Raw genomic sequence first — 13,318 nt, forward strand, 5'->3', positions numbered from 1 at the left:
TGTAAGTACAAGGGGAACGTAGTATTCGTACGGTTAAATGTACGACGCATTATCCGTGATTTCAATTATCTGGGGAACGTTTGTCCAAATTACCACTGGTAATCGGGTTTATACTGCACTCGTATTTTGACAAAAAGATTTGGTAGTTTATCTCGAAATTTTAATTTTTTTATTTTTAGAAAATTATGTTTTTTCAAGCAGAATTTATTATATTTTCTTAAAAATAATAATGTATGACTGGCATTCATGCCCCTCACTCCATTTCTGCATGCGCTCGCGTATAAATAAGTACACAAATTTTATATATATTTATATAATATCTGTATTTCATAACTATAAAAAAGTCAAGTTAAAAGTTCTTAAGAATACTAAATATATTTCTGAAAACCATCAACTCTTACACAAAGCTTAGGCACTAACGTTAAAGCATATTTTGATAAAGAGTTTTAGGAGTTTTGATTATTAATTCTTTCTCTGAAATGTTTTATCTTATGTATAACATGAATGACACTTAGGAATACTAAATGTGTATGAAGAAAAGATTTACACAGGTTTCTTTTTATTAATTAAAATAAAAAAAAGAATATGTAATTATATTTTATATATATATATACAGTATTTTTTCATTTTATTTTATGATGGGTGCTTCCATTTTTTCATGTTCTTGTTCTTGGAATCTAGCTTGCATAATTGCACGTGAACGAGGTAATCTACATGTAGATATATTATGAAGTAGTGCAACCAATTCTTCTGGTTCCTCCAATTGTTCTTTTATTTGTTGGTGGACATCATCGTATTCTTCTATTACGTCAGTTTCATTATTTTCATCAAGAATAAATATTCTATCAGTTTCAACACAAAGTGGGCATGGTGTAGATTTGGTAAGATGGAATAATATTGGTCGTTTGGATGCAATGATGTGGTAATCGTCTTGAACAATTTGTCCTTCTAGTAAGCATTGGGGAGGAGCATGTCTTTCTTTTGCATATGCTAAGTAAATAAATTCATACAGTTGAAGTTCTAATAAACGTAGGCATAATGACACATTAAAAACATTTACATGTGCATTATTTCCTAATAAGGCTAATATTGGTTGATCGTTGCATTCAAACTCTAGGAACATTTTCTCTATGCTAAATAAGAGATCAGTTAATAAAACTTTACTTCTCTCCAATTCATTGATGGCTTCTGCATAATCATATTCGATACTAGTAAGTTTGTTCTGTAGATTATTAATTAGTGACTGTTGTTCATTAGCACGCATTTGATTTAATTCTCTTTGCTCATCAATGCTTTCCAAAAGTAGAAACACTTGTGATTGTAAAACTTCCACTTCATCATTTACTTCATTGCAATAATTAAAAAGAGAAAGATTTTCTTCCTCAGATTTTTTGAATCTTGCCACAAATTTATCTATATCTTTTTCATCTGATAAATTCTTTATTTTCTCCAACAAAATTATATATTTATGAATTTTTTCTATAGCATCTTCTTTTTGTTTTTTCTTTTCTCCAGCTTCTTTAGCTTCAAGATCAGCCAAAATGCGTCTTTGGCCTTTTATAGAAAGAAATTGTTGTAATTCTTCAACATTTTCTAATTTCCTTTTTAAATCTTGTACATCTTTAGATTGTATTCGTTTTTCAGCTTTAGTTTTTTCTTTCAAATTTGTTAATCTGGTCTGTGCTTCTTCTCTCTGATTGTAGGTCATTGTTGCTTGCTCAACCAGATCCATCATTATCTGTTTACCACTTAATAGTTGGTTGTATAATCTCGTGTAAGACTTAAAGAAGTTTTTACGCTCGATCAAAAGGTCTTCAATTTCTCTTCTGTATTCAGCATTTTGTGCAAGCATGATATTAAATTTATTTGTAGCTACTTGTAACTTATCTTCAAGGTCTTTCACTCTTTTTTCAGACTTAATTATGCTTTCAGTAATTTTTGCTTCTTGAGTATCAGTTTTGTTGAATGTTACTAAATCTTTTTTTACATTGTCTATTTCAGTTTTTAAATCTCTAATTTCATTTTTTTCATACGCTATTTCATTATCTAATACTTTTTCATACTCTATACTGTTATAAACACTTGTCAGCCTTTTTTCTTCTACACCTCTGTAACACTTTGAATTAGTAACTGCTATATTGTTTTTAAGATCTTCTTGTTGTTTTTCTAGAATATCTATTATTCGTTCTTGCTGAATTAATATAGCTTTTAATCTAGTTGGAAAATGTACCTTTTTTGATTCATTAGTTCGAAACTTGCCTTCAAGTCTAAAATACTCATCTTCAGCTAATTTTTTAAAATCCTCTTCATCAAGCTGTTTATGATAAACTATTGCCATTGTTACTCTGATAAAATATAATTAAATAGAAATTTCAAAAACAAATATATACTTATTATTTGTGTGTCTGCATTACATTGCCAAATATATACAATATAAAAATAAAAAAACAAAACTTAACTTCTTTAAATCAATACATATTTGTTAAATTAACATATGATTTTAATATTCTAAATACTTTACATCTGTCTACAGAACCTTTTAAAAGTACAGATTTTTAATTTCCTGTAAAAATTATTTTATTATGCTAACATTTTGAAAGAAAAAAAAAGAAAAAAAAAAGTTAGCAGTAGTATCTGGAAAAATATTACACTGGAAGTTCAAGAGTTGTTTTCAACAAATTAAATTTCACATTTTTCTCTTCTCTGAAAATCTTATGGGGAATTTTCATACATATGCTATACAAATGTTTGGTTATGTTTTTTGAATTTATTAAAACTTTTTTTTTGTTAGCCAATAAGTAGTATCTATGTTCAATTTTTTTTTTTTTAGTTTATTTTGCAACTACCAATTTCTTCTTTTTTCAAAAACTGTCTTATAAATTGAATTATTAAAAATTATTTAAAGCTAATGAAATCACCAAATGATGAGAAAACTTATCATATAGTTGAGCACAAAAAATATAATAATAGCAAAATCCTGTGAATAGCCCATAGAGGATGTATAATAATATTAAGATCAGCACTATTACTTGTTATTAAACAACAGGACAAGAACCTACAATATAGAATGAATCAGATATAACTTAACATGTTTAGAGTAAATGTATCATGTTGCTGTACATTGGAGTGAAAAACTGTGATAGTGAATAGAAACTTAAGAATTCATTTCTTTTATTTTGATAAGTTACATGCCTGAGTTTGTCAGATGATATTGAACATACAGCTGCAAGTTACAGTCGCAACATTCATGACTGCATATCAGAATGGTCATGAAACAGTGAGAGACTGACATGATGAGACTTTAGTACAACATTGTTGTCATGAGCTGAGAAAAAATTGAGAAAACAACTGCTTACAATAGTAAACAAACAGATTAGAAAAGAAAACTCCTTGGAAGGATTGATTGTTGAAAAACAATCAAGGTTTTAGACTTCTAAAACCTTGGAAGGTTTTAGAAGTTTAAAAATAGCCTGTAGAAATTGACCAGCCAAGATACATGTATGCTTGGAATAAGTTTGTCCAGTGTATATCACCTGCTTTGAGAGCTTTCACCCCTTCAAACTGATTGGTATCTATGAATTGAAGAAGGATAACTGGCAAACATTTGGAATGCTGTGTGAATTTGTTTCTAGGGATTATGAAAACTATTAATATTGATTTAACAAAATTCATTTTTCTGATGAAGCTGTGTTTCACATGAATGGAAGTGTTAACCGACACAACTGTCATTAATATGCTACAGAAAATCCTTGAATTATTGAAGAATTATGTCCAAAATATGGATCAGTCACAGTTTGGACAATGGTTGGATGGTTAGAAATTTTCTAACCAGTGTTAATGTTGATCAGTATTGTGAAATCATTTGTAAATGGCAAAGTGTTGAACATGAATGTTACTTATTACAATAGAATTGTGCACCATATCACTATGTCATTGTTTTAGGGATATTTTGGATTGAAAATTACCAAACAAATTTTTGGAAAGAAGAGGACTGTCAAAATGGTCACCCCATTACCCTGATCTCAGCTTGTGACTATTGGTTGTGGGGTTATTTGAATGAAAAGGTTTACAGCCAGAAACCAAAAGACCTCACCATGCTGAGAAAAGTAATTAAAGAAATTGGTACCATTTCAGTAGACATGTATTGTAAAGCAATAATTGTGCCAATTATACTTGGTGTAATTGGCTAGTAGTTTGACACAATAAATTGAGTCTAGTTAGTATTATTATGAATTGTGCTTCAAACTGAAGAATTGACTTTCCAAGGTAATATCTCATTTCTTGCAACCACAATACTGCCATTACATGAAGCAAAGAGACTAGCCATATATATCTGACTCCTCCTGGTATACACTTTCTCTACAACTGTGTTGTATTTAGGTCAATACAAACACATTAATTTTATAAACAAGATTGTAACAATTTTCTGTTGAGTTTATTTGTTACAAATCGTTATGTTGAATATTGAATAATTCTAAATAAATTAAATTGTTATACATGTATTTCATTATGAATCTTCTCATCACTTAGAATTATTTTGTTACATCACAAGCAGATTGGTTGTGTAAGAAGGATATTTGGGTTTTTATATTTGTAGCTTACCATACCATATTACCATATAGTACCATATTTGTAGCTAATATTTTATAGTTAGTTTTCATGCCCTAGCAGTTATGTGTTGGATGAAATGTGGATCTTGACCATACTTGGACAATTCCTGCTTTAGGGAATACTGTTGATTAAACCCCAGGAACAAAGAGATCCAGATATAATAATAAAACCAAAAACCCTGTATTTTTAGCCTAGTGGAATGGTAGACAGCATGGCGGCAATCAACACAACCACTGTGTATTATATATACAAGGGTAAGTCAATTATTAACCGCAATTTAGTTATATTTTTGTTTATGTTTGTAGTAGTGTCGTGTTGTGTAGATGACGCATGTGTGGTTTAATTGTTATATCTGTGCAGGTTTGATGCTGCTAGGTTAGTTCCATTATCACTGCCCTGCCGTTAACCATGGCTGCTTCGCTTTCTGTTTGCACCGAAGAAGAGCAACATTCAGTGATCCATTTTTTGTGGTCAGAAGGTGTATCAGGGACTTAAATTCATCAAAGATTTTCAGTACAGTATGGGAACAGTGTGTTGCTGTAGTGGAGTGTCTACGAATAGATTGAAAAATTCAAAAATGGTAGCACAAGTGTTTCGCACGACGAAGGAGCCGGACGGCCGTTTACCGCTACAAATGAGAAAAACACTGAGCATGCACGTGACATGGTTTTCTTAACGGTTCTGCATATAAAATCATCCACAACAGACTTGGGTTTCATAAAGTCTGTGCAAGATGGGTTCCAAAACAACATACAAATTTGCATAAACTAATGTGCTTGGACATCTGCCAAAAACATTTGGATTGCTATGGTAACGAACAGGACATCTTCTTAGACAGAATCATCACTGGTGACGAAACATGGATCCATCATGAGCCAGAGAGTAAACGGCAGAGTATGGAATGGAAACATCCAAATTTGCCCTGCAAAAAAAATTCAAGACCCAACCATCCGCAGGAAAACTGATGCTTACAGTTTTTTGGGACTCACAAGTCCCAGTACTGGAATGATATGAGGAAAGGGGCATGACAATAAACAGTGTGCGTTATTGTGGGATGCTTACTGCCAAGCTGGAGCCTGCAATAAAGTTGCTATAAAGCAACTTTTCCTTACTGAATGATTCATGATCAATGCCTAGCAAAAACTACTGAAGATAATTTGATGAAAATTATGTTTTTAATTGTGTTTTTTTTTTAATTTTGAGTTTAAAGAGTTAAAGTGGAGAAACAATAGAATCTTCTATTTTTTTGAATTTCTTGGTAACAAATGAAGATATCAACTTCATTTTAGTATGTGCAATCTTGATGTGAATATCTAAAAACTAATTTCTAGATTTTTTTAAATTCCGAGTTAAAAGGGTTAAAATGGAATTTGAATTTTTTTTTAAACTTGGCTACTTTTTATTAATTTCCTGGTAATAAATAAAGATATTGATTTTTGATATGTGTAATTTTTATGTAAATATTTAAAAACCAATTTCTAGATTTCTTTTAAATTATACCTGGAAAAGGGTGCAGAAAGGTAAAAAAATTGAACATTAATTGCAAATTTTCCCCATTTCCGACTATACTAAATGAGATATTCACTACATTAGGGCTTGCAAGAACTATTCAGATAAATAATTAAAAACCATTTTCAGGTTGCGATGGTACACAACATAGCAGCAACCAACACAGCCACTGTTATTGTACGTGCGATGCGACTGGCTGTACCTGCCTCTGGTTACTAGACTAAGAAACAAAATAAAAGTAATTTAAAAAAAAAGAAGAAACAACTACGGTCACCTCCCAGTGGTATTTGGTAATGCTAAGAACCAGGGAAAATACATGTTTTCCCCATAAAAATGGTTGCCCTGGGAAAGCAGTTATAAATAATTTTAAGATGGAAGCCGATTGTTTTGAAAGCCACTTTCTTAGATCCCTCACAATTTCATGTCCTGTACTGATCAAACGTTTACTCTGAAGGAATTAAAATACACTATTTTTTATAAATTAAACATGCTTTAATTTATTTATCATAATTATTTCTAACAAGTTTTTTTTAATGAATACAGCGGGATCGAAGGGACAGAACCATGCGGTTAGAAGGGAAGGGTGAGTGAAATGAGCCGTAACCGGCAAAATATCCCCGAACCGCGACTGGAAACGCAAGTAACCACAGCTAAAAACGATTGGGGATGCTCTGTTTTTTGGGACTTGCAAATATTCTTCATATATATTTAACAACAATTTTCCAAGTTTATTTTAATTTCGATTTTTAAGGGGTGCGACTGTATACAGCGCGGCGGCTCGACCAACGGGGCCACTGCAATTGTGCGACGCGACTGGCTCCACCTGCCTCCGGTTACTTGACTATAAACGTAAAATAAATTAAAAAAAATTGACCGCGACGGGAAACGTAATCATTTAGTGCTGGCGAAGCCTTGACGGTGGGGGGGATGCTGGTGTATGCGCGCGCCATACGCATTGTTTTATTGGTTTGGTAACTTTGATTATATTTGCTAAGTTACTTATTAGCCGGCCGCCGTGGCGCGAGTGCTAGCGTCTCGTCCTTTCATCCGGTGGTTGTGGGTTTGAATCCTGGATAGGCACAGTTTCCATTTTTCACCAAAAAATTATTTATTAGGACTACCAAGTTAACGATGGCTCGTGTTAAATCGTCAGGATAGCCAACTTCAGAACTTTATAGCCTCATTCGTGTTGTCATTCTATAACAAGCTAAGTTCTCTTTTGCAAGCTTACACGTTTAGTTACTTAACAGTTGAATTATGCTGACGCAAAAAAACGTGTGTGTTTCATAAATAATCATTTGGTTGGTTTAATTTTAGTTTCCATTGTAATTTGGGTTGTTCTTGATGTATTATTATTTTTTTAATTTTATTCGTGATTTGTTAGAATACTTGAATATTTCTGTTGTTTATTGATTATGTTCACCCCTACGTATTTTAATAATGATAATTCTAATGAATATCTGAATATGTGTTGTATTTGGCGTTTTGCTTTGGTTTATCCAGTTCTTCTATAACGTTAAGAGATTGTAGTGTCGCCATATTGACGATGTGTGGCGAATCTTCTATTGATTTCGGGATGTGGTTTTTGTTTTAATATACCGGTTGTGGGTGTTTTGTGAATAACCACTTTAATATTTTAAAAGTTTTTAATATTATCCTGAAGTTTGCTTTTGAGGTAAGAATTTATTGCTACTCATTTTCTTGAATATTTACGAAAATAGTGAATAATATTCGTTAAAATGTTTTGCGGAAGTTGTAGCGTTTCTCGTAACATCTAGGTCAGTTTATTAGAGAATTTTAATCTAAACTTAAATACTTGAAAAGATTATCCGAGAGTTTGTTTTTGATTTATATAATTTGTTGTTTCTGTGGAGCTTAACCTAGAAGTGTTTAGCCAAGTAAGTTAGGCGAAAACATTAAGATCATTTGTTTTGTTCTCTGTGGTAGTAGTTCCACTCATTCTTGTTTGTGTAACCTCACATTGTATTTTACCGATCACCTGTCAATATTTGTTGAATAAATCTTAGATATTTAATTAAAATCAATTTAGTATTTTAGATTACAAAATTACTACTATATGTAAATAAACTGTTTGCACGAACATATTTTTACGATGTTTAGTAAGTAGAAATCCTTCTTCTCATTTTGTGATTTAGCTTTTCATTAGCTATTTCTATACTTTTAATAATTCGTGAGGAGAAGACAAAGTGTTCTGGTCTTTCATTTCAGTCCAAAAACTGAAAGGGCAAAAAAAATCCCCATATGAACTAAAAGATATTGTTTTTAAATGTATTGTTCAGATAGCATACCATTTTACATTATGTGAAGTAGGGATACAAGTTTTTGTTAAAAGAATTTCTGACAGTGACAATAGCATAAAAGAATTATGATTAGTATCGCAATAGTATTTTTTATTAGATAAACTGATATCTGAAATCTGCCCATGACACTGATAAATTTACGCAATTGAAATTTTTTCTAATACAACATATCTGCATGACTGGATAAGTTGGAGTATAGTTTAAAACAGCCAGTCATTCATAAAATAGCCCAACAGAGAAATAAAAGATGACTAGATTCAAATAAAACATAATAAAATGTGGAATAATATCCATATAGTAAAACTTTTATAAAGTGGAAACCACTGGAATATTTAAAACAGTTCTGCTTCCTTAATTTTATGCTTTTAAAACTATTTCATATCTTGGGGATTAAAGAAAAAAAAGTAATTATAGTATTATTAAATTATTTTATAGTCAATCCATGTTAAGTCACCAATGGTAGTTACACGATCCATTTTTTATTTGTGCATTCATTTTGTCGTATTTCAAGATAGGTTGAATTTTTTAATGGCTCTTGCTAGTTTTTGACATGTAATGTATTAACCGTTAGGTTCAATAAATATCTCTTATTATCTTCAATAATTACCTTTCTAATAGAAAATAATACTAAGCGGTGAAGTACGTGTTTATCCAAGTATCACAATCCAATCGATATAATCCTAGTAATAATTGCTATTGCACACACACATTTGTTGGTATCAACAGCTTTTGTTGAACTATACAATTTCGTATTTCGATGTATCACCTTGCTTGGGTTTGATCAATAAACATATCATAGTTTCAATTTGATAAAAAGTTTTACATGCAAAATTACAAATTCATTTGAGACATCAGTTTAATTTCAAGTTTCATCCTTTGATTAACATTTAAATTTAAGTTTTTTTTATAACTACCACTGCATTTGAAGGTAACTTTTCATTTTCAACACAGTTTCTTCATTTCTGTGTTTTTCTGTAGTAGAAACATGTGGAGCTGAAATTTGTGATTTTTATGCCAAAAATAAATAACATCAATTGCTTGGATTGGCAATTTCTCTTCAGCCAAAAAAATTGAAGTAATCCTTACTTTGATTAATGTTTGTTGTATCAGATGTAGGTAAACATGATAGACCATTTGCTGCAGCATTATACTCTCCTTTGACATGGGGAGGATATAATTAAAAGAATTCTAAAATAAAATTCAATGTTGTAAAACTGAGCTGTTGCCATTTGCTGTAACCCCTTATGCTTCCCAAAAAGAGCAAAAAGTGGTTTATGGTCAGTATATAAAATGAAAGTAAAGCATGACACAAAAAAATGGGAACTTCTGAACTCCCTCTGTACCTTTCAAACTATCATTGGCTTTGTAAAACATTTTCATAGTGAAAGCTTTTGACTGTTCCACTACTCCATGATGACTTAGTGGCAAGGTTGCCTTTGCATAAAGCAGTTCTACCAACACTTCATGGCTACCACTGCGCAAAAGTTCCTGTTTTTTGGTGTCACTTGTATTACCAGCCAAATATTGGTAAAACTTTTATACAGCCCAACAAATTGCTAAGCTTCCTCATTAATAATAACTGAATAATTCGTCTCTGATTGACAATGTACTTCAGAAGCGAAAGAAGTAGGTTCTTCCTTACCATCAGGGTGTACATGTAAAAGAATAGCTCCATTCCTTCTTTTGAAGCATCACAACCTAATTTAATTAGAGTTTCTGGATGAAAATAAGTGAGGCTTCTGTCTGAAATAATTTCTTGCTTAACTTTAATGAAAAATCTTTCACATTAATTAGTCCATTTGAATTGTTGACATTAGTTAATTCATACAGTGGTAACAACATTTTAAAAAATGAATAAATTTTTCATAGTAATTAACTATCCCCTCAAGTGCCTTGAACTTCTGTTATATTAGTTGAATGTTTAGCTTTGATCATTGCAGCCACCTTCTCACCTTCTCTTGTGAATTCAGTAATGCGACATGTACATCGATGATGTGAGCTGGATACTTAATTTCCTTTTCGAAGAGCTTACATTTTTTAAATTAAATTTCAATCTAGCTGTCTCCAATCTGTCAAGAACCAATTCCAGTTGACTTAAATGATCTTCTACTGTAATTATGATAACATTGAGAAAAGTAGCTGTATGAGGTATTTCTCAGAAAATCTTTACAATTGTTCTTTAAAAATAGCATATGTTGGCTTAAGGCCAAAGGGCAATTGCTTAATAAGATTATACCTTTTGGTGTGTTTTGAAGTCTCCTTTTTCACCTCCAATTGGTATATACAGAGATAAATTGAATTCACTTTTGAAAACATTTTTCCTCTACTCAAAGCTGCAAAACTTTTTTTCAATGCATGTTGTAGGATGTTTACCATCTTCGATAACTTTATTAATCATAACTTTATAATCAGTACATATGCATGTATCACCTTCTGGTTTTAAAATTGGAACTAAAGGTGTGCACCAAAGATCATCATCCACTCAGTTCAAGCATTCTTTGTTCTAATGTATTATCCAGTTGTTGTATTAATACAGAAATTATTCTAGAAAAGTAACTTCTCATTATTATCAGACACAGTTCCTCATATGTCTTATGTGATGGTTTAATTGGATCTCATAATCCCTAAAACTTTTTAAGCCCCTTGTTCAATTTAACATTACAAGAATTGCTACTTTATGCTTGGGTTGGCACACGCTGTTTGCAATGAATTGATTAAGCCAATCCTGATAAATGTCTCCATTTTCACCAATTCTGAATTTGAACATGGATCCAGTAGCTGAAAGAAACTAACATTTTGTGGAGTAGTAAATGAGCTTTGCTGACTAGCAAGGTCATTTGTTGTTTCTCAGAGTTTATTACACTCAGATTTAATCTACCAATTGTAGCTTGCATTTCAGCATTTGTTGTTGATATTTACTAGCAGTAGCATTTACTTCTATCAAAGGCAATTTTTAATTAATTTTTTTTTTACTGTATGAACAAATTTCTGTTGTGCAAAAAAGGAAAAAGTATCCTCATTAATACTGTTTACAACAAATACTTTCAATTGTAATGCACTTTGATAATATGACCTTTGTTTCAAGCCAATATGTAATGTACGAGGACTGTTTTTTAATGTACGAGATAGGTGGGAGCCAGGTCTGCGCATTGTGGGATTGCACTGTCCCCCACCAAAACCTCTGCCATTGCTGGCTCCATTGCATCAGTCTGAGGTGAGCTACTGGCAATTGAACATGATTACTAAGATTGATGCTCCTGCCAAGTGTGAATTGCGATGTGTGATACGTTATCTGGAACCAGAAGGATGTAGCTAGTGTTGCTGAAATCCATCACAGAATGAGCCTAGTGTGTGGTGAAAACTGTGAGTGATTGTAATGTACAGGAATGGTGTAGGAAATTTAAAGAAGGTTGAACAATGTCCTTGACAGAGGTGGGCAAGGATGCAAGTCTGTCACTAGGTGTGTACACCTGGTTGAGCATGTTGATGATTTTTCCCATGACAAATGGAGGTTTATGGTAAGTGAATATTCTGCAGAAATCCCAGAAATTTAAGGTCTTTTCTGTACACAGTTGTGACAAGATCTAGGACATCGGAAACTGTGTGCATGTTGGGTCCAAAAATATTGAGCGATGATCACAAAACGCAGTGAATGGTATCACCCTTAATGTTTCTCACATGTTACAATAATGAGAGGGAAGGGTTTTTAAATTCTGTCATCACTGGTGATGAGACTTTGATCTTGTATGACAATTCAGAAAGCAAAGAACAGTCTGAGCAGTGGATGCACACTTCTCCAAACAAGACAGACAAAAAAGTCCAAACATACACTGTGCAATGGGAAAACAATGGCTACAGTTTTTTGGGACCATAAAGGTGTCCTGTTGGTTGACTTTATGAGGTAGAGGATAACAATAACAAAGCAAGTTTGTTGTGAATCTTTACGTATCTCTGCAGAGTGATCTAGAACAAACAAAAGGCATGGTGTCATCCGGCGTGATTTTGATCCACGACCGTACTGTGCCAACAAGACACAGGCCTCAAACAATTCAAGTGGGAAATTTTAGACTATCTACCATATAGTCCAGACCTAACACCTAGCGATATTCACCTTTGTTGAGAATTGAAGCCATGGTTGGATGGTCAACACTTTGCCACCAATGAAAAACTGCTATTTGTAAACAACTACTTCAACTTTTAAAAAAATCATTTTGTTATGTCAATGTGTGATTTTTTTATAGCCCATTTAAAGTTGAACAAAAAACAGTCATTGTGTTAACTGTAAGGTTCATAAAATATTTATATTTGTTATTTATGTGTTATTATTTATATTTTGATTAATTATTCTTATTAGTTGAAGATAATACTAAACAGTTAAGTATGTGTGTGTATCCAAGTTTCATATATAACAATTCAATCAATATATTCCTAATAATAAATACTATTATATACACACACTCATTGGTTTCAACAGCTGTTGTTGAACTGTACAGTTTAATATTTTTATGTATCGCATGATATTTGCAGTTTTTCCCAAATCCCAAAAACTAGTTGTTTTAGAAACTTAAAACAAAAACTATTATATTCAACACAAAAATTACTACATATTGTGTTATATATTTAATTTATAATTTCTATTATCTTCTCCACCTGAGATATAAGGTGGGAAAAAATTGTACATTTTGGTAAATCCTGCATTTTTGATATTTTATAAAATATAAAGGAAGAGAACATTAGATTTCAAAATTCATTAACAGGATCTCTAGAACTATATTACAAAAAAAAAAAAATATATATATATATATATATAATTTTCTTTCCTTGTATATTTACCCCAAAATCAGCTCTAAAACAACATTTAGAATGCAAAAATTTCA

The 13,318-nt window shown here is 31.8% G+C and overlaps 2 protein-coding genes across 6 annotated transcripts in view; one reads left to right on the forward strand and one right to left on the reverse strand.

The window, feature by feature from the left end:
- Positions 1-628: 628 nt before the first annotated feature.
- On the reverse strand, positions 629-2,338 carry LOC142328316 (coiled-coil domain-containing protein 63-like). Its single transcript, XM_075372021.1, has 3 exons — positions 2,034-2,338; positions 1,546-1,826; positions 629-1,428 (listed from the first exon to the last, which is right to left on the reverse strand). The coding sequence occupies exons 1-3, from the start codon at positions 2,336-2,338 to the stop codon at positions 629-631; spliced, it is 1,386 nt and encodes a 461-aa protein (XP_075228136.1).
- Positions 2,339-7,658: 5,320 nt separating this feature from the next.
- Positions 7,659-13,318, forward strand: part of brm (ATP-dependent helicase brm) — a 143,243-nt gene continuing 137,583 nt past the window's right edge. For all 5 annotated transcript variants that reach the window (XR_012757274.1, XM_075372239.1, XM_075372238.1 and 2 more), the window contains exon 1: positions 7,659-7,795. The gene's annotated coding sequence lies outside the window, so the exon portion shown is untranslated. The remainder of the gene's footprint in view (positions 7,796-13,318) is intronic.

Source organism: Lycorma delicatula, chromosome 7 (assembly GCF_047948215.1).
Source record: "Lycorma delicatula isolate Av1 chromosome 7, ASM4794821v1, whole genome shotgun sequence".
Classification (NCBI taxonomy): Eukaryota; Metazoa; Arthropoda; class Insecta; order Hemiptera; family Fulgoridae; genus Lycorma; species Lycorma delicatula.